This window comes from Montipora foliosa, chromosome 2 (assembly GCF_036669935.1).
Source record: "Montipora foliosa isolate CH-2021 chromosome 2, ASM3666993v2, whole genome shotgun sequence".
Classification (NCBI taxonomy): Eukaryota; Metazoa; Cnidaria; class Anthozoa; order Scleractinia; family Acroporidae; genus Montipora; species Montipora foliosa.
The window spans coordinates 17,061,625-17,082,833 of record NC_090870.1 but is presented as its reverse complement, the minus strand read 5'-3'; the positions used below and the strand labels follow the sequence as shown (position 1 = coordinate 17,082,833).

General features: G+C 40.0%; 1 protein-coding gene across 2 annotated transcripts in view; it reads left to right on the top strand.

Moving 5' to 3' along the window:
* The window catches only part of LOC137990068 (potassium/sodium hyperpolarization-activated cyclic nucleotide-gated channel 2-like), a 25,422-nt gene extending 5,063 nt beyond the window's left edge, over positions 1 to 20,359 (top strand). The window contains exons 2-8 of one of the 2 annotated variants that reach the window (XM_068835623.1): positions 10,243 to 10,467; positions 11,116 to 11,317; positions 12,339 to 12,488; positions 13,776 to 13,994; positions 15,801 to 15,947; positions 18,329 to 18,569; positions 19,693 to 20,359. In XM_068835623.1, coding sequence (XP_068691724.1) covers positions 10,243 to 10,467; positions 11,116 to 11,317; positions 12,339 to 12,488; positions 13,776 to 13,994; positions 15,801 to 15,947; positions 18,329 to 18,569; positions 19,693 to 20,057 — 1,549 coding nt within the window. In that variant the 3' untranslated portion in view covers positions 20,058 to 20,359. Of the gene's footprint in view, positions 1 to 10,242; positions 10,468 to 11,115; positions 11,330 to 12,338; positions 12,489 to 13,775; positions 13,995 to 15,800; positions 15,948 to 18,328; positions 18,570 to 19,692 lie in introns of both variants that reach the window. The other variant, XM_068835615.1, reaches the window with a different exon arrangement.
* The last annotated feature ends 850 nt before the right edge of the window (positions 20,360 to 21,209 follow it).

Below are 21,209 nucleotides of genomic sequence, written 5' to 3'. Positions count from 1 at the left end.
GCCTTCCAGAAAAATTGATCTCAGATGGTGTTCTCTCGATAAGATGCGTAGGGTAAGCCTCGCCCTTCAAGACGGGCTTTGAATCGAGATAGTGCTTCCTCAAATATTGTTTCTGAAGAGTTTGTTCGGCGAAACATACTAGCCTCTCCGTTGATAAGACCATTCTTGACACCGGGCGGGTGACATAAGGTAAAATGCCTCAATCAGTGTATTGAAAGGTTTCATTCTGCGCGGCTGGTAATATGTTTTGATATGGTGAATAGATTCTTTATAGAATCGTTCTCCTTTGTATACTGTTGTCGGTCTAGGAAAGTGATCTCCTTTTCTGAAATTTAAGCAGTTAACTTTATCGTTACGTTGAAGTTGCTAGCTTGTGGAATGAACAGGTTGATTTCCTGTTTATCTCCGTCCCATAGTGAGAAACGCCGGGTTAGCATTTTTGTTTCCATTTATGTGGACAAAACACTGACCCACAGTTCATGTACTACAACTATGGACTACCTCTAAAAAGTATTAACAGTATTTCGAATGAGTACTATTGACAGAACTGAAATGATTATACACTTATATTGCACGTACCTTGTTTATTTTCCTCCGCACGGCCATATGCGACGAAATCCAGGAATTGTACAGGTCTCGCTTCACTTACATGAACTAATCGACCATCACAACAATTATCGAAAGCTAACCTTTTTTAAATGGTTGCTTAAACTTAAATAGTGTTGATCAACGCCGTTTAAATAAAATGGGTGTTTAGGCTTAAAGACTACTTGAGACGCTGCGTATATGTAGACCAATAAGCATACTCATCAGTTCGAAATATATAGTTTCTTTAGAGTAGTCCAGCATGGTAGTCCATGGACTGGGGAAAGTGTTTTGTCCACCACCCAGAAATCGAAACAAAAATGCTAAGCCAGAGCAAAGTTAAACCAACAATATGGAAACGTTTCTCATCGATGGCGTTTTCTCACTATGAAACGTAGATAAACAGGAAATCAACTTGTTCATTGTGCAAGCTAACAACTTCAACCTAACCATAAAGTTAACCGCTTAAATTTCAGAAAAGGAGATCACCTTCCTAAACCGACAACAGTATAGTAAGGAGAACGGTTCTATAAAGAATCTATTCTCCATATCAAAACATATCACCAGCCGCGCCGACTGAAACCTTCCAATACACTAATTGAAGCATTTTACCGCGCACCGGTGGCTCAGTTGGTTGAGCACCGGGCTGCCATGCGTGAGGTCGTGAGTTCGACTCCGGCCGGACCAACACTCAGGGTCTTTAAATAACTGAGGAGAAAGTGCTGCCTTTGTAATTACATCCGCAAATGGTTAGACTTTCAAGTCTTCGCGGATAAGGACGATAAGCCGGAGGTCCCGTCTCACGAATAACATCCATGTTCATTAGTTCCCTGTGGGACGTTAAAGAACCCACACACTATTCGAGAAGAGTAGTGGAAGAAGTTCCCGGTATTGTGGCTGTCCTCTGTGTGTATATGAGTGGGTGGGTATAGCAGGTCCACATCAGCTGAATAGCTGCCAAAACTTCAACCTGCTTAAACAAATAGATAAATAACAAACAAGCATCTTGTCATCCGCCCGGTGTCAAGAAGAGTTTTAACAACGGAGAGGCTTGTAGGCTTCGCCGAACAAACTCTTCAAAAACAACATTTGAGGAGGCAAGGCACTATCTCGATTCAAAGCCCGTCTTAAACGGCGAGGCCACCCTACGCATCTTATTGAGAGAACACCATCTGAGGTCAATTTTTCTGGAAGGCAGTCGAAAAAAAGCCAAAACTATTGAGAAAACCCTACCATTTGTCAGTACATACAACTCAGCGGTCACAAATCTTAAATTTAATACATGCATTACAAAATAAAGCTGTTTGAACATTGACTGGAAAGGCGCGCCATATGTTCGCACGCGCCATAAAGGACAGCTGATGCATTTTTTTGTAAACACACACTTCTAAAATACAGGCAAAATAGTGGAATAATAAATCTCTTATTCTCGAGGACATTTTTGTCATTGCTCGTATTTTTCTCGCTGCTCGGAAAAATACTACGCATGATATGTTAAACCATCGAGTAAGATATATGTATCGTGCCCTGATGAGAGGAAGAGAAGAAAAAAGGTGGACAAATATCAGGATCTGAAATGGGAATGTGTGCTTGTGTAGCGCAGCGTGCGGATGCAATTTTGAGAGCTCCAGGATAGTGTGATTATGTTTTTATAGCTACAAAGTCTTAGAAGTTTAAAATGGTTAAGGATACTGTGCAGTCACTAAAAGCTGAGAATGACAAGCTAAAGGAAAAAGTGGAAGAAGTTTTTGCCGAACTTAAGAAAGTTCAAGAGAACCTGAAGGGGAATCATGCTGGCGGCCATGTTGCAAGCGCATCAGATCCTGACGCACTGAAGTCCTTGGACTTCCTAAGCAAAGAATATGATGATCTTAATGAGTTTAGAGACCGAGCCTTGGACAAAATATCCACTCTTGAAAAATCACTGAAGCAGTTATCAACAGAAGTATCAAAAGTTTCGATGGCCATTGATCAGGTCCAAGAGTATAGCTATTCCTACAATATCAAACTTGTTGGCGTCCCCGAGTTGGAACCATTCGAAAATGCCTTCAAGACCTCGCAGCTTTGCTCAAAAATCTTCAATGCAATTGGTGTAGATGTAAAACCGTATGACAGCGACATAGCCCACAGGATTACGCCACGCCATGCTACCGAACGACGACCCAAACCTATAATTTGCAAATTTACACGAAGGCTTATTCGCGAACAAGTTATGGCACGTCGTAGGGAAATTAGAAATGTAAACCCAACGAGTATCGGTCTACAGGAAGATGTCTCTCTGGATCAAGTTGGTATCTTCGACCATTTGACGCCGCGTCTTCAAAGCTTGCTTGCAGATGCAAAGAAATTTAAAGAGAGGTGTAATTATGCATTTTGCTGGGCCAAAAATTCGATTGTATGGCTGAGGAAAAGCGAGGGATCTCGACCCATCGCAATCAAGAGTTCAAGAGTTTTAGATAATCTTATGTCCCGTGAGCAGTCATCAAGTTAAGGAAACATAAGTCAAGTAGCAATACAACCAACTAAGGTAAACAAAGCTCTCTTACAAGAGCTTCCGTACTATTCATGTGATATTATTCCTTCTCACGATCAGTTTAATAATAGTTTAAACACAAGTCTCCCTACCAAGAAATATCTTGAGCGTTTACCAAGTTTTAATGAATTGGATATATTTACTCTAAACAGATTTCCCAATGGAAGGTCTGATTTTGATCCCTATACCACAGCTATCAGCTGTAGATACTTTTCTCCCCATAGTTTCTGTCATTCAAAAAGACAATTCCAGTTTTCGTCTAATTCAACCGATGGACTTTCATTGTTTCATACCAATATTAGAAGCCTGAAAAGTAATTTAGAAAAATTTCAAACCCATTCACTAGAAGAACTTGATTTTCATTTTAACATAATTGGAATCACAGAAACTAGAATAAGAAATGAGCTTGGAGATTTGGATTTTAATCCCATGATACCTAATTATAACTTTGAGTATGTGCCGACGCCCCTTTCAGCTGGAGGTGTTGGCATATACATTGATCAAAGATTCAAATATACAGTTATTGAAAAAACCTCTAATGAAGCTTATCAGGCTCTCTGGGTTGAGTTCCATTTGCCAAAAAAAGCAAATATGATTTGTGGTGTGGTCTATAGACAGCACAATTCACCAGAACGTTTTCAAGAATATTTTGATGAAACAATTGAAAAACTTGGCGCCTCTGGGAAGAAAATTATCTTCATGGGTGATACTAATTTAAACCTTCTCCGTTTTAATTCCTGTAAATATGCTCAAAACTTTATTCTCTCCCTGCAAAGCTTTAGCTTAATGCCAACAATCGATAAACCAACAAGAGTGTATAATAATTCTTATTCACTTATTGACAATATCTTTATAAGTAATCTTGAAGATTATATAACCAGTGGCAACATAATTTCCGATCTAACCGATCACTTTTCACAATTTTGTTTTCTTCTCTAGGATAAAACTATTTTCAAGAATGATTGTCATAAAAATCTAGCACGGGATTATTCAAGCTATTCTGAAACAGAATTTCTACACGACCTTTCCCAACTTGACTTGATCCAAGCAGTCTCAAAAAACACTGATGTGAATAAATCATTCTCTGAATTTTATAATAAATTAAATGATCTTCTCAACAAGCACGCACCGTTAAAGCCAGTCTCAAAGCGCATGATTAAGCGATTATCAAAACCTTGGATATCTAAGGGAATTAGCAAATCAATTAAAATCAAAAATCAACTTTTTACTTCTGGTGTCACTGATGCCTACAAGACCTATCGTAATAAAGTTTTGATGCTCACACGAATAAGCAAAAAAATGTATTTTCACAAATATTTTGAAGACAATTTGAAAAATACTAAAAAAGTATGGGAGGGCATCAATAGTCTTTTAGGTCGTAAGAATAAAGCTCACAAAGGTATAACCTCTTTAAAATGTCCACAAACCAAGCAAGTATCTTATAATACCTCCGAGTTTCCTTATATAATGAATAAGTTTTTCTCCTCAGTTGGACACAACTTGGCGTCTAAAATGCCATATCCAATTAAACAATTCTCTGAATATCTCCCTCAGGTAAATCCCATGGTTCTTTCTTTTTCAACCCCGTCTCTTCTTCTGAAATTGAACTGGAAATAGTGACTATTCCTCAAAATAAAGCACATGGACTGTATTCCTTTCCCACTCGTATTTTAAGATCAGCTAAAAACATTATTAGCCAACCTTTGTCTGTACTTCTGAATAAATCACTCGAATACGGAATTCATCCAACTAAGTTGAAGCTTGCTAAAGTAATTCCGATTTACAAAAACGATGATCCATCTGATCCTTCTAATTATAGGCCTATATCACTTCTCTCTGTATTCAAACGTATCTTTGCAAAAATCATGTATTATCGCCTTAAATCATTCCTCGAGAAGAAGAATATATTCAATGATTCACAATATGGTTTCAGTGAAAAGCGTTCCACTGAGCATGCTATCCTACATATAATTAATCAAATTGAAAATAACATGGACAATAAGATGTATTCATGCGGCATATTTATTGATTTAAAGAAAGCTTTTGACACGGTAGATCATTTAATATTATTGCAAAAATTGGACCACTATGGTGTACGCGGTGTAACAAATAGTTGGTTTGCCTCTTACCTGCTTGGTCGGCAACAAACAACTCAAATTGGTGCCAAAAACATATCAAAAAAGGAAGTAATATTATCAGGAGTCCCACAGGGATCGGTGCTAGGACCGTTGCTTTTCCTCGTCTACATAAATGATATATCTAACAGTTCTGATCAGCTTAAATTTTATTCATTTGCAGACGATACTAACCTCTTGTATGCTGATAAAAACCTTAAGGAGCTAGAGATTAAAGTTAATACAGAACTTAGTAAGATCTATGACTGGTTAGTTGCTAATAAATTATCATTGAATATAAAAAATCTAACTTTGTTATATTTCGACCAAGACAAAAGATCTTGAACTATCAAGTAAACTTAAAGGTGTTTGATCATCACACTAATAGCTATATCTCTTTGGAGCGTAAGAAGTTCATCAAATACTTAGGCGTGCTCATCGATGAAAATCTTTCATGGAGTTACCACATTGCTCATGTTGCATCAAAAATAAGTAAATCAATTGGTATTAGCTCTAGGATAAGGCATTTTGTACCGCTGAGTACTTTACACCATATCTACAGGTCACTCATTCAACCATACTTAATGCATGGTATCGTAGCGTGGTGTAATACTGCAGAAGTTCATAGAACTAAACTTTTGACCCTTCAAAAACGAGCTCTTCGTCTAATGTATTTTGCTGATCGATTACAAATCTCATGCAATACCTTTCTTCATTTCTTCTCGTCTTTTTCCTTTAGATATGCTCTATTTTAAATCTGTGGCTGTGATGATACATGATGAATCAAACAACTTGACACCTCCTAATATATTTAACTTATTCACCCATCAAGCTGATATTCATCCTTACGAGAGATCATCGCAAAGAGGAGATTATTTTCTTAAACGTTGGAGAATAGATATTCAAAAAAGATCTTTCTCAAGAATTGGCGTTAAAATTTGGAATAGCATATCTTGTGAAGTCCGCCAGATGTCAAAATCCAACTTCAAAAATAATGTTGATGATATCCTCTTACAAAGACTGCTAAAATATGATTACATTGATGTTTCGATAATATTGGCAAATTTTGACTCCTTAGTTTAGTATGTCATGTAGTTAAAAATTTATTGATTCAATTTAAACTACTTTTTTCATGTTTATTTATGTTAAACTGTACAAGTTTTAAGCTGTTCTCCACTGCACTAACTGTATTCTAAAACTAATTTATTTTATTTTATTTATTTATTTTTATGTGAATGTGTAGTCATGTATTTGTAACCATGTTATCTGGAATATTTATTGTAAGCAATGCTCGCCTAGCGAGCTAACTGCGAGCATTGCATAGTTGTGTGATATTTTATGCAAAATACATAATAAAAACTGAAACTGATAAAAACTGAATTGAAGTGGATTTGGAGCTGCGGTGAAGTGACGGCGATTCCCATAGTAATTTTGGCTTTGGGTACGATCTAAAATAATTTAAGTAATGATCCGTGTACGGGGGATAGCAATTTCTTTTCTTATGCAGCAACGGTGCTTTCCCCACATAGGAATGTTATCATTTTTACACAGAGAATGCATAAACCTACAGGAAGGAGCTGGAAGGCCGTTAATACAATGAAATTCATTTGCAGCTCATTTTGAAAGGGTGTTTTTTTGTGTTAAAAGATTTTGACCAATCACAAGAGTTGAAAGCAAAAGCCAAGAAACGTTTACAATTTTACATGTTCCCCACATACGATTTCTGTGGTATTCAAACTGAGACCAGATTTTGTTATATGGAAGATGGTTGGAAACTAAGGATGAATATAATACTGCTTTATGACGTTTTGTTAACGTTTGCTGTTTAAGTCAATCACAATTAAAAGAAAAGTTATCACCTTTTTGTATTGCAATTGAATTCCAACATGTTCGTTGCCGTTGTTGCTATCGTTCTTATCTGGACCGTTTCTTGAACCACTGGCTAGTTAACACCAGCCGTAATCTGAACTTTTGAACCCTCCAAAAGGCCTGCCTCGTGGGAACGGCTAGGATTTGGAGATATGCACTGAACGTCTAAGGTTGCTGGTTGATGTTCAGTTGAACATTATCAACTTTTTAAAAGCAGTTTAGCTGTGAGGATGATGATGATGATGTGGACGACGATGACGACGACGAAAACGACGACGATGACGACGACGACAAAGACGAGGACGACGACGACGTTGACGACGACGACGACGATGACGATGATGACGATTATGACGATGACGATGACGATTGCGACGGCGATGACGATGACGATGACGATGACGACGACGTTGACGATGATGATGACTATGATGGGTAAAATAGTTCTAAATGGAAAAGAAGATTTTGATTTGAATATTCTGGCGGTAATTTTTTTCATTAAATTTGTTCAAGAGCGATTAGTGCTTACCAGATATAGAAAACTTACAGAATTCCATAATCATTTGAAAAAAAGGTGAAACCTGTCGAATTAAAGATTTATGCAATCAGGATGTTTTTCCTTTGTTTTGAGTAGGCTTAATAATTGTTTTCTGTGGTACCGAGTTTCACACTATCGCGTATTATCAGAAACCCATAAGGGTTGAAACGTGTAACGGCCCCTGTGTGCTGGGAAAACAAGCTTCTGAATATTCAATTTGCTGAGTACCATATTTGGAACAACAAGAGCGAGGGTTTTCCAAATATGGTACTTAGCACTGAAACATTCAACCAATCAGTTCGCACTGAATATTCGGAAGCTGTGAACGCGCGTTGCACGTTTCAACCCTTATGGGTTTCTGGTATTATATATCGACATCTTGTTGTCTCCTTTCAGTTAGGTGTCGAGTCGCTGTTTGGTTCAGTTTGATCTTGAAGATAAAAAACACGGCTACAGTCTTTCCCAGGGCTTTCCTCCGCATTTTTCCCACATGCCCAATCTACATAAAAGCGGAAAGTAACACGAGCTTTCCTCGATCGACAAATGAAAAAACAAAAGGAAAGAAATACAGTAGAGATGTCGGCTGGATTATTATATATTATTTAGTTATAGTGATCGTAATGATTCTCGTTATGTTCGCTCGTAACTTGAAAGTGATCTGTCGTAAAGTTCTCTTCGCCTGGGTCTACCGCGTCTACCGCGAACGCTGTTGTGCATTTACATGTTCGTTCGTTCGTTTGCATAGCTCGGTTCCGAGTATGCTTTGCTCAGAAACACTTTCTTCGATGTGATATCAGTCAAATGTTCGCACGAAAAAGTCGGCCGCAACCACCGCATGAAATTGTATGAGGGTTCACGTGGTTTTGAGTTCTTGCTTTTCTCTCAACCTTCTTCGTCTCTTCATGCTGCCTTCTGCTGTTCTCAAAAACTGATTTTTTTTTCACGAACAGTCCTTCTGCAAGGATCATTTCTTTCTGCAACTGCCATCTCTCAACTGACCGGGTCGACTTCGCCGGGTACTCTTCAAGATAACCTTGAGCTGGTCCTTGTAGCGTCTTTTTGGGGCACTCGTGGTCTTTTGCTACATATAAGTTCAGAGAAGAGGAGTTCTTTGGAAAGGCTGGAGTCTGGTATTCGGGCAAGATGTCCAGCCTATCTTGGTCTATGTCGGGTAATGACGGTTTCTAAGCTTTCCATATCTGCTCGAATGAGGACTTCGTTGTTAGTAACTCGGTGTTGCAACTTGATTTGCAACATCTCAGGAAGTTTGGATAGATGGAATCGTTCAAGTTTTCGGAGGTCTCTTCGGTAGAGGACTTATGTTTCGCAAGCATACAGTAAGGTAGAGGTGACTATACCGCGGTAGACCATGAGTTTGGTTTTTAGGTTCGGCGAAGGATTACTGAACTCTTTCAGATTAGAAGAATTTTCCGTACGAAGCATGGGCGGCCTTGATCAGATTGTTTATGTCTTTTTCAGCGGTTGAATTTGAGGTTAATACACTGCCAAGGTATGAGAATTGCTTAACATTCTACAGATCTGATTCATTAATGGTAACTTTGGGTCTCAACTTTGGTTGATGGCCAGGAGGACGAGGTTGGAACAGGACCTTGGTCTTTAGTACGTTGATGGTGAGGCGTAGCGTGTTTTGGCATTGGAGAAGTTGTTCGCTGAGGTCTGGAGGTCTTCAAGTTCATGGGTCATGGTGCAGTTGTCATGGGCATATTGGGGCTCTGCGACTCGTACGTTGTTTGTACGCGTTCTGTACCTGAGGCGGGCGATATTGAAGACACCGCTGTCTATTCGGTATCGGAAATCGATTCCGGGGTTGTCATTTGGAATCCCTCGAAGCATGGCCGCGAGAAAGATAGAAAAAAGTGAAGGGCGAGCACGCATACTTGTTTTAGGTCCCCTGTCATTGGAGCGGGTTCCGATAGGCCGGTTTGATATTGGACTCCTCTTTCCGTGATGAAGAGTTCGTATGATTGCCGTGAATTTCCTTGGGCAGCCATGACGTTCAAGGACCTGCCACATCGCTGGCCTGAGGACGCTATCGAAGGCTTTATAAAAGTCGTAGAATATCATTTCCAGGGAAATGGGAATGATTTGTAAGTGGTTTGAGCGTATTAGTCAACATATTTGCGCTTACTTTCAAGTACTCCATTTTCGTTCAATGCTACGTATGCACAATGGCTTAAACGTCGCAGATGCGCCGTATAAAAGATGAATCAGCCATTCCACAACCAGGCCACGTATGAGCTTTGGTTAACTTCGCATACGCACTTTGCAAGCTTGAGTGCGATTTGTGACTGAACGCAAAAAACAACAACAAAAACAAACAAACAAACAAAGCCCAAATTAAACCTCGGGCGTTTCCCCTGAAAAGCCCGAGTAATTAACAATTGATCCCCAACCCACCCCATCCCTAAACTGTCTTTTTAAATCAACAATGGTAGTAACATTCTATTAAGCAGGGGAGAGGGGTAGTGTTACAGTGGTATAATAAGGTTTGTTGATTTGTATGAGTCACAACCATGATCGCTAGTTCCATTACTGCCAAAATGTTCCAGGATCTTTGACGATGCGTGTTTTTTTTTTTTCAGACTTTACTGGGATCTGATGATTCTGCTTTTGCTGATTGTGAACCTGTTCGTGTTACCGGTAGCCATTGCTTTCTTTACTGATGATATGAGTCCAGCGTGGATTGTTGCTAACGTTATATCTGATGGAATATTCCTTCTAGATATAGTGTTGAACTTCAAAACAGGTGTCCTTATTCATGGAACACCTAACAAATTTATTCTAGACCCCAAGGAAATTGCGATACGGTAAGTCATTACGTTTCGCTTTGAAGAAATAAAAGACAACTCTTCTCCGGGCTCGCTGATTTAGGAAGAAGCAAAGGCTAAAAAAAAGGGGGGGGGGGTGAGGACACGGCATAGCCTGAGGACTCAGCAGAGGCGGTTTAATCCCTTGATCTACCGGATCCTCATTTGTTTCTCAAGCTCGCATTTTCGCTCGTTCCGACTAATTGCAGTTGAGAACGCAAAGGGAAAACGTCCCGTCACGTTTTGTTTTGGATACATAGTCAAGAAAAATCACGAAAAGGATAAGTTTGTCTTATAATCAGTGGGCGATTTTCTACCCGAGACTCGTAGTCATTTTGACGAATTACGCGTTCATTAATTTTTATGAATTTTGGTTTTACCAAAGAAATCGATAGAGGTAAAGTAACCGCTATAAGAAAGATTTGTGAGTTAAAGTTTCGAGCATATCGTTAGGGCGAATGTTATGTTTTATTATACGGCAAACAATTCTCAGGCTAAACGGAGCACTCTGATTGACTGGTTTTCAGTAGGGATTTTACAGCACTGGTTGCTTCATAATACAAATGTACTGAATTGGGCACTTGTAGTGATTGTGTTGACAGCTTACCTTTTCACCTTTATAAACGATGACTGTATTCTATTTTACAGGTATGCGAAGGGATGGTTTATAATTGACCTCATATCTTCCTTTCCGTTTGATTACATCGTGTCGACGGCAAGCAGCAGTCAATCCGGTCGCTTGCTTAGCGCTTCAAGAGCCCTTCGTATTCTGCGCATGGCAAAGCTGCTTAGTTTACTTCGTCTTCTTAGAATATCACGTCTTGTGCGCAAAATTCAACAGTACGAGGAGGTGGGTGGAAGGGTGCGTTCAATGGTTTATCTCTTTTAGCTAAAGCGCTTGCATACCTCTTTAAATTAGAATGCGGGTTTCACCACTAATGGTTTCCCATTAAGACTAAAATTAGTTTCGCTAGTTTCTTCGGTTTTGCATCATTACAGTATCTATGGCAAAAACAATTTGTACTGGCCGTAAGCGGCGCAAACTGTTATCGGTTAATTTGACTGTCTCAGTCTGTGCGATTGGTCTATGCGATTGTTTTCGGGTGTATTTTAAAATTGTAGAAACAGACGAATCGTTTAGACGAATCATCTGTCTATTATCGTTTCCAGACGAGTCTCCTAAACCTAACGAACAGGCGTGGACACTAGTGAGACCGTCAGAAACTTAAATAGGCGCAGCAAACTTCAAGTTAACCGTTAGCATCATGTATCGAGGTACTAATATTTGAGAAATTGGTCTTCTGTCCGTACCCATGCAAAAAGACATACGGATAATCCGTCCATACAAATTCTCCTCGGTATTCGTTTGTCAAAACGCAAATAATAGGCAGTGTGGCCCAGTGGTTAGGGCGCTTGTCTTGAGATCCGGAGATCCCGAGTTCAAGACCCGCTCTGACCACTCGTTGAATTTGATCCTGGTAGTCCCCTGGTTGAACTTCTCAGCTGCACTTGTAAATATCCAACAGGTTTGCCTCCGGCCATCTTGGATTCTTAACAGTTGTTGTTGTTCTGTTCCGTCATTTCGTTGTGTTTCATTGGCCCTCAAAAGCCCCTATGGGGAGTGGTCAATTAAGTATGTATTGTATTGTGTATTGTATAGTACCGTCCACACGAACGATAGGTCTCTGCCCATATTTCCACGCAGACGAATTAGCAGACGAAGAACCCTAACTAGTGATCTATTCTCAAGTTCTTCAATCAAACGGACGACGTTTGCCCAAGGAATGAGGGGATTCAACTAATAGGTTGCAGGAGTAGAATATTCGCTAACTTCTTATTTTACTTAAATTTGTTTTCCTTTTTCCGTGCAGGTTCTAAACATGACTCGTTCAGTAATCCGGTTTGTAAACCTGATCAGCCTGATGTTGTTAGTTGCTCACTGGAATGGCTGCATGCAGTATCTCGTTCCAGTTCTCGACGACTTCCCAGATGATTCGTGGGTTACGATTCACGACTTGCAGGTTTGATGATGATATTTAATACTTGGCATTATGTTTTTTAGACCTAGTTATTTGATTCTTAAGTTGTTATCAGAGCCCATGAATCTCGTCTAGGAAACTTACGTTGCATAAAATCCAAATGTGGCACAGATAGCTGTATTAAAAGAGGTTGTATACAGTCAGGTTTTAATTGAGCTTAATTAATAGATGTTATTGATTTCGGTTCCGTCTTTTGAGTTTAATTCATTGCCACGGTATATAGACTTAAAGGATGTATACACGGATAGAGCTTAATTAACTGAATTATGGGGACTAGTGACAGTCAATTGGTAAGGATCGAGTAGGAAAATTAACCAATATCGAAGTACACCTACCCGTCCCTGGGATCTCTCTTCTTCTCTTCCCTCGGTTTGCCGAGGAAAGGGAACAATAGAGAGCCTGGGAACGAGATTCAAATATTTTGTTTTTGCTTCTATCAGATTATGTATTTGTAAATTTATGGTGCTTTCTGGAATGAGGAGAACAGATTATAAGTCAGGGAGTACAGAAAAAAAAAAACAGGAGAGAGAACACAAAAGTTTATTAATAGGAATCGAAAATCTCCCTTTTTAAGGAACGTTTAAAATTGCTGAGACTTAGACACTTTAGAGATTCGTCAATATTATTCCAAAGAATACCTCCCTTACAGCAAATATTAAATTTACCGTAATTTGTTCTCGCTAAAGGCATGCAAAACGTCGATCTGGAAGCAAGCCTAGTTTTATACTTGTTCCTTGAGGATACAAGGGTGAAGAAATTAAGGAAGGCCAAGGGTAGCAGATTAGAATGAAAATTTTTGAGAAAATTTTTGAGAACCTAAGGGATTCCTTACTTAAACGAATGTTTCAGACAACTTTTCAATCCAAATAAGCTACAGCTTTTCCAAGGCCTCCATAACTCACATTGTGCGACCCCTCTGGTTCTCTTTAACTCCATTCATAAGTCTTCAAACCTTTGCTCCCGAATATACTTGAAGACATCTTCTTTTTTATGTTTGGAAGAGTGCAGCGATAAAAACCATGACTTCTCTTCAGGCCATCAGTATTTCGGCAGTAACGATAACGATAACGATTACGATGACGATAACGACAACGCTATTGATAACGATAATGATAATGGTGAAATGATTGTGCACGTGCGTGATGTGTTGGCCACACGCACAGGGTTGGTGTTATAGTGTGCACCTTTCTTTTTGTTTTTTTTTTGTTTTTTTGTAATCCAGAGTGTACATATTCCCGCTTGCCTAACTTGTTCAACTGTTTTGTGTAGTATAAACCATGGACAGAGCAGTATTTCTGGGCGCTTTTCAAGGCCTTGTCGCACATGCTATGCATTGGTTATGGACGACATCCACCACAGAATATGCCAGAGACTTGCGTCACCATAACTAGCATGATGACTGGAGCAACATTCTACGCGCTATTTATTGCCTATTCCATCAATGTGATCCAAAGCATGGATTCTCCTGGTCGCAGTTACAGAGAAAAGGTAACATCAATTTCGACTAAAATTCTCTTTCTTTGCAATTTGGTTGTTGTTTTTGTTTTTCATTTTAGTTGCTTCATCTGAATTGTCAAACACAAGGATAACAGCTATGAATATTATTGAAATCTTTCTTGTAGAATTTTTGGACAGTTACACAATTTGTGCAATTACAATCATTAGTATTGTAACTTGGTGTCACTATACAGATTTTAAGAGACTGTACACAGAATTGGAGAGTGTTTTCATAGCATTTGATATTTCTAACAAATTTAAATGAACGAGCTCATCAGCTTTTCTGATTACTTTTATCGTGTTAAGAAAAACTTTCAGTTCAGGCGGAAGCCCATGGCTAGGAACGAACAATGCCAATACTAAGCATGTCACGGCATATTTACAGACCGATCAATTTTAGACTACCTTCTCTGAAAAAAACAAGGGCAGTTCCGGTTCGGTGACGCTAGTATCTTGTGATTGGTCATCGGGCTCCTGCGGGAGTTTCAATCCAAAAATAAATGGGTCTTGACAGGAATCTAGAGCTGTTGTTCGCTTCTAGTTGTGGACTCCGAGTTCAGTGCAGTTGAGTCTTGTTGACATCAGGTCAGTTCAGAGTAAGAGCCTGTTTTCAAGAAGGAAGAGTAATAATATAAAAAAAAACAATCTACTAGGGCTACCCTAGCAAAGAGTAAAGTAATCACAGATTTCTTTTTATTCATTGTGTTTACAAGGCGGATGTGGTAACCCTATTAGAGCTTAGGTAATCCCATCTGCCATGAGAACGCTCTCGGCTTTCCAGCGCAACTTTATGCTCGTTTCCAGCCTCTCAGCGTACTCAGTAACGGTGCACAGTTACCAAACGCATGGACGATGAAAATGGTCATTCTACGTTCTGGGTATATTATAAAAAAATTAAGTTAAGTTTTTTAATGCAAATTAGAAAACTTAACTATCTTCTCATTCACCGTGACTCGTCCTTCGATCATTTGTGTTCCTTAACTTATATTAGGGAGCTTACGAAACGACGACGCCGACGGCAACGACGACGCTACAAAACAATAGGTTTAGTGAACAAAAACGATGGCTCTGCACGCGCTGCACGTGCGTTTTACACATTCGTACATTTCTTTGCCGTCATCTCCTAAATGACGTCGTGAAATGACCAAATTCAAGGTTCTGTGGCGGACGTTTGCACATGACGATGAATTTTCAGTTCTCTCTTTACGCTTCCAACTCACTCATACCAGTTTAATTCCTCGACAGTTACTACACATTTTTAACGTGGAACTACATGATATAGTTTCGCAGTGATATGAATAACGCGAACTCGTATTTTTGAATGAAGTCCTCGTAGCCGTCGTCGTCCTCGTTTCGTAAGCTCCCTATAGTTCAATCAGGAGGTCGACCGTATAAGTAGAGCATTATTGTAAACTGAAACACGATGTCGGCTCTAAAACACCGACTTCCTTTACCCTTTTTAAAAAATAACAATTACAGTTTATTAGTTGAGGTCTGAGAGTCAAAGATGGCCCAGATGATTTAAGAGAAACACTACCTATCATGGTAACTCAACCAGCCGCCTCACTACTTCTTTATCGTTATTGAAAGTGATTTAAAAACAGTTACTCCAATGATCATAAATATTCTTGCTCTTTGGCCATTTCAACTTAATCAAAAACCTGAAACAAACAGCGGCTACAAACATGCATTTTACTTTCGACTTGACGTTTCGTATGCTACAACATACATCTTCAGAAGTGACGGGCTCAAGGGAGATTTCGTTTCAGTTTGTTTGTTTGTTTTTTTCGTCTGCAGCTTCAACAAATTGAGGAGTACATGTCGCACAGACGGCTACCTGTTCCTCTTAGGGACAAAATTACAAAATATTACGAGCATCGCTTTCAGGGAAAGCTGTTTGACGAGGAGAGATTATTACACGAAGTATCGCGACCACTACGAAAGGTAGGTAAATTAACTGATACACCAAGGTAACAGAGTATCTTTCGATTGGCATGAGTAACATAAACCGAATCAATAGAATTGTGTCGGTAAATTACAATAAGCAAAGATTATCATAAAGCAAAGAAAATTCACTCAGCCGGGGAAGTGTGAAAAGCCGGTCTGTGTGTGTGACTGCTACGATTGGTTTTGGTATTTCCTCCAACTGCTTAACTACGGCAAAGGAATGATTCCTAACAATGCGAAACGAAAGATACCAGTCTCTACTTTCTCAAATCCCACAATGCACCTTGTTTAGCCCTCCATCCCGCCCAAAAGAAATAAAATAAAATAAAATTTTCCATTTCTCTTGGGACATCTTTATGTTCCAAGAGAAAATCGAAAAAAATATTTACGCAAAATATTGGTGGGTAAACAAGATGTGTTATGGGATTTGAGAAAGTAAAGAATTCCATCTTTGGACGGCAATCAGCTACGGAGCTCCTTGTATACAGTTTTTCTTTCGTTTTCATAAGCTTAACTCCATTCGTTTCTTTAGGTCAGTGATTATATTGTGCATTAGTCCCAATTTTTTCTCCAAGAAGGTACTTTTACTGGTTTTAGTCCGGCATCGGTTTTGTCACCGGTAATGTGCTCTGTTTAAAACTTGTTTACTATCTTGAGTAAAGTGCGCCTTTGCCAAAATCAGTTAAACATACTTAAGCCCGGTTTACACGACAAACATTTTGGGCACGGCACCCCTCCGATTTGGCACCCGTGCCTATATTTTCGGTCCACCCATTGCCTGTTCACACGACAAAGTTTTCTTTATTTGGGGTACCACAATTGTTTTTTCGGGCACCGTTAGAATTACAAATGGCACCTCTAAAATTGTTGAGCATATCGATGCATTTGTCAGCGGTTTAACTACTTTCAAGATGGCAGACATGAGAACACGGGGCAACCGTGCTTTTTTCTTTTGGTTTTTCATGAGAAAGCGAAGAAATATATATTTTCAGGAATACTTAGTCGAGGGAAGAAACCACTCATACACTGCTTTTTATAACAACGTTGAGAGGCGCAGAATGTTTGTCCAGGCCGTGCTAGCTGCGGTAAACCAGCCAAGAATAGATAAGAAGTATTTGGGTGCGTTTGCGATCTGATGCCTGGTTTGACATGGTCAGTAAAGTTCAGTGGCCTCCTCCGACCACCTCACATTGCTGTTGGAACTCGACGCCATCTTGGATTTGATCCATAACTCTCAGCGAGAAGAGAAAACAATATCATTCCTAGGGACTCTGGGTTTGGTCATTAAGATGTTGCCATCTTCGACCAGGAAATATGGGCACGGCACCCCTGAAAAACAGGCACCGGACCACCTGTTCACATGGTCCCGGCACCACTAAATTTTTGGGCACCCGTGCCCATAAAATTTCCATTTACACGATAAAAACTGAGGGAACCGTACCTAAAATTTTAGGCACGGGTGCTAAATTGTAGGGGTGCCGTGTCCAAAATGTTTATCGTGTAAACCGGGCTTTATTTAGAGGGCCGGTCGGCTTCCCCTTCTAGTGTCCAATTCTAGTGTAGAAAAGGTGTTTCTATGTTATTTCTCATTTAACTGAGATAAGCTAGATAGATTTAAGTAGCCGTGAGATCCTGTATGGTGCGGAAACCGCGAGGTGAACTAGTTCAGGAAGGCCTGGCTAAACTGCAGCATGTTGTATGAAATTCATCTGGTTTGAATTCTTAGGTCATGAGGCGGGGAAGAAAAAAGTAACCCCAATTTTCAATGCCACATCGTGTGTACTGCTCTGCAAACTGTCTGCGCTACAAAATAGAAATGAGGAAATGAAAGCGCGCTATTGGCTATTCCAGGCTCCTTTTTCCTCTCTTCTTTTCAGCCAATTGCATGTCCACCGTTTACGGTCAACAAAATTATTATAGCTTTCTTCTTCTAGTAACATCATTGACAGCAGTCGTACAATAGCTAGCTTCTTTTTCCAAGCTGTAGCGTCCGCCCTCAGTGATTTCTATAATGGTTATCCGTCAATCTGCTTCGTGAGCACCAGTTTGCTTAATGTCCCTGCAACATGCGCCCTATGGGTACCTAAGAAGGGGCTTATCCCCGCTTCATGCCCATGAAACTTGTTCCCTAGTGAGACCCTCCCAGGGGGTGTCCCTGTTCCCTTGTTCCCCACATTACTTTCAAACTTGTTCCCACCTTTTTGATCCCTAACATTGTTTTTTTTTTTTTCACTTGTTCCCTAAAATATTTTGACATTGATCCCCTGCTCCCCAGTTTGAATTAGCTTAAGTGCCCTTGTTCCCCAAAACCCCTTGGAGGGCCTCCTTAGTGTGTGCAAAAATCAATGGATAGTGACATATCTCTTTGTCTTTAACAGTCAATTATCAATCACAACTGCCGGGAACTGGTCCGCAAGGTGCCATTTTTCTCCGATGCCGACCCAGAGTTCGTCTCCGCCATAATAACCAAACTGGAATTTGAAGTATATTTGGAGGACGACATTATAATTCGAGAGGGAGAAATGGGCACAGAGATGTACTTCCTCAAAACGGGTGTCGTCAGCGTGACCTGTGAAGGACAAGCCAGTGAAGATTTGACAGACGGATCATATTTTGGAGGTAGACTTCACGTAGAGCGAATGTTTAAGATTAGGTTGCTATCTGCAAATGTCGAGTAAAAGAGAGCCTTAACGAATACGAGTCCTTGCAATCACGATGAAGTTTGCATTTTTATCGCATCAGCCGTTACAAGGAATTCTTTTCGCTTTTTGTCTGGTCGGTTGGCAGTTTGGTTTGGATCGATAGAAAGCAGAAATTGTTACCAGTTTTAAGAATATCGTTTATTGATTATGGTCTTGGGTAAATAAACTAGAGTTACGTTATCTAAACTATTTTTCTAACTGACCAATACTAATCAGGCGGCGAACATACACATCTGAAAAAAAAGTGTCATCCTGGGACTAGATTTCGAAGTGAAACGGGACGGAAATACAAAATCGGACAAATTTCTATTTGTACACTGGCGATAAGGAGAGACGACAAAGAACTTTGTCCTCTAAAACCGACACGTTACCCGGCTGAAATGGGTAATAAATATACGACGGCCCCAGGCGAGTTCAAACTGGAGTCCAAGAAGGCCATAATTGCGACTGAACGCAAGTCAACGTGAGACTTACTGAAAGTCCTATCGCCGTATCGTGCTTTGGTGTGCTCAAGTACGCATTCGAGGGGGGATAAAACTAGACTTGAGATCGTACTTCGGCATCTCTGAAGATACCTCCTTTGTAAGGTTACAAACTAAGGCACTGCTACTAAAATAAACCCCGTTCACACGAAGTAGAATTCTGGCATACTTTAAAGAGATCTTGCGTCCCTAGTATGAACCAGCCTAGTATTGAAATTCGAAGCCCTAAGTCTCTTTATGCATAACAAATCCATTTTTAAGTGCTTTCGAGTTTCGGAGGTAATTTTGCGATTGGTTTTTAATTGGTTGTAAAATGTGCCATGTTCGCAGCCGTTGAGAACAAAACTAACTGTGCGTTATTTTCATGCGATTTCCTCGCTCAGTGCTAATGACATGTATTTAATGTGAGCTATGGTTGGTTTATTGTCTGCGTCTGTTTGTTAAAATTATTCATTTTAGATTCTGTTTCGTCGCCAAAAAAAACTTGAGACCAGACTCATCATTTTTTTCCAACCTGATTAATTAACCACGAATTTTTTTAAATGAATCTTCTTGTAGAAATTTGCTTACTGACAAATGCTCGTCGCACGGCAACCATCGTGGCAAAGAGTGTGTGTGACATCTACATTCTACACGCGGAGGATTTTAGAGAAGTAGTGGACGAGTATCCTGAGATGCGGCAACTCATGGAGTCAGTGGCGACCAAGAGATTAAGTAGGATGGGAAAACCAGTGGATCTCATGACTTATCAGTCAAGAGACATTTTGGCTGGGAAGCCGCAGCAGAGCTCGCTAAACAGTGTCATATGCAGTAGCTGTTCCTACTTTGCGAATGCGCAGGAAAATATGGTTACCCCAGAGATTATAATTACTAGGGCCGATTCACTTAATAATGACATTACCAACGAAAATATGGTCACGTAGAATGACTTCGAATTACCCCAAAATCCAGTTCGTCCATTCCATTAATGACGTAGAAAAGAAAATGTGTGAAATATTGTCTCGCTTAAAAATGGGGATTTTATAACCCCAATAAGCTATGAGATAGTTGTTTTTGTTAGGTTTGCAATTGATTTCCAACGAGAACGTGTTTCCATCCAATACAGAAAATTTCCCCACAAATCGATCCTGGTACTCTGACAAAAAATAAGCTTTAAGTTGTGTTTTTATAATTGTCGTTAAAATTGTGCGCAGGGGAAGAGTGTTTCTGTCAATAAAATAATAATATTAGCATCTGTTGGAGTAGGATGTCATTTTCTTGATATCTGAAATCAGGAGAGCTCGATTCTTCATAGAGAGAATCGCACAGTTTTATTGATCACAAATTTCTGAGACTGCGCAGAAAGGTCAAATGCCACCATGCCAAGACTTGCGGTTTGGAACCGGTTGTAACTACAATGGGGGACAAAATTCCTTGGGACAGCAGAGGAAATACATGAAAACGACATCGTTTTTGAAAATCGAGCGAGAAAACCCTATGATCAAAAGTGGGGGGTTTTCACTCCCCCTCCTACAATGTTGTTAAAAGGAAACAGTTACGCAGGAAGTTTAGGACGTACGGCACACAAAAGTTTAACATTGTTTTGGGGGAGGAGAGGGAAGTGCCACAGATATATCTTCAGGGCGCAAAATGTCCCAAGAATTTTAACCTACATGGTAAAGAAAAGGAAAGGAAAGGAAAGGAACTTTATTTAAGTGTCTAGTCGTTCTAGCGCTGGAGCGCTAATTGGGGACACTGTAAACTGAAATGAACAATGAAAGTAAAACAAGTCAAAAGTCGGTTTTTGAGGAGAGGGGAAACCGGAGTACCCGGAGAAAACCTCTCGGTGCAGAGTAGAGAACCAACAAACTCAACCCACATATGACGCCGAGTCTGGGAATCGAACCCGGGCCACATTGGTGGGAGGCGAGTTCTCTCACCACTGCGCCACCCCTGCATGTAATCACCACAGTCAGGTGGGACACTTTTATTAACTAGCCATGTTCTAACGAGTGCTTAGGATCAAATAGTGCAGATTAGTTCTTAGATATAATTAGGGCGCATGGAGCGACCGGTTTTCATCTCTTTCTTGGCCC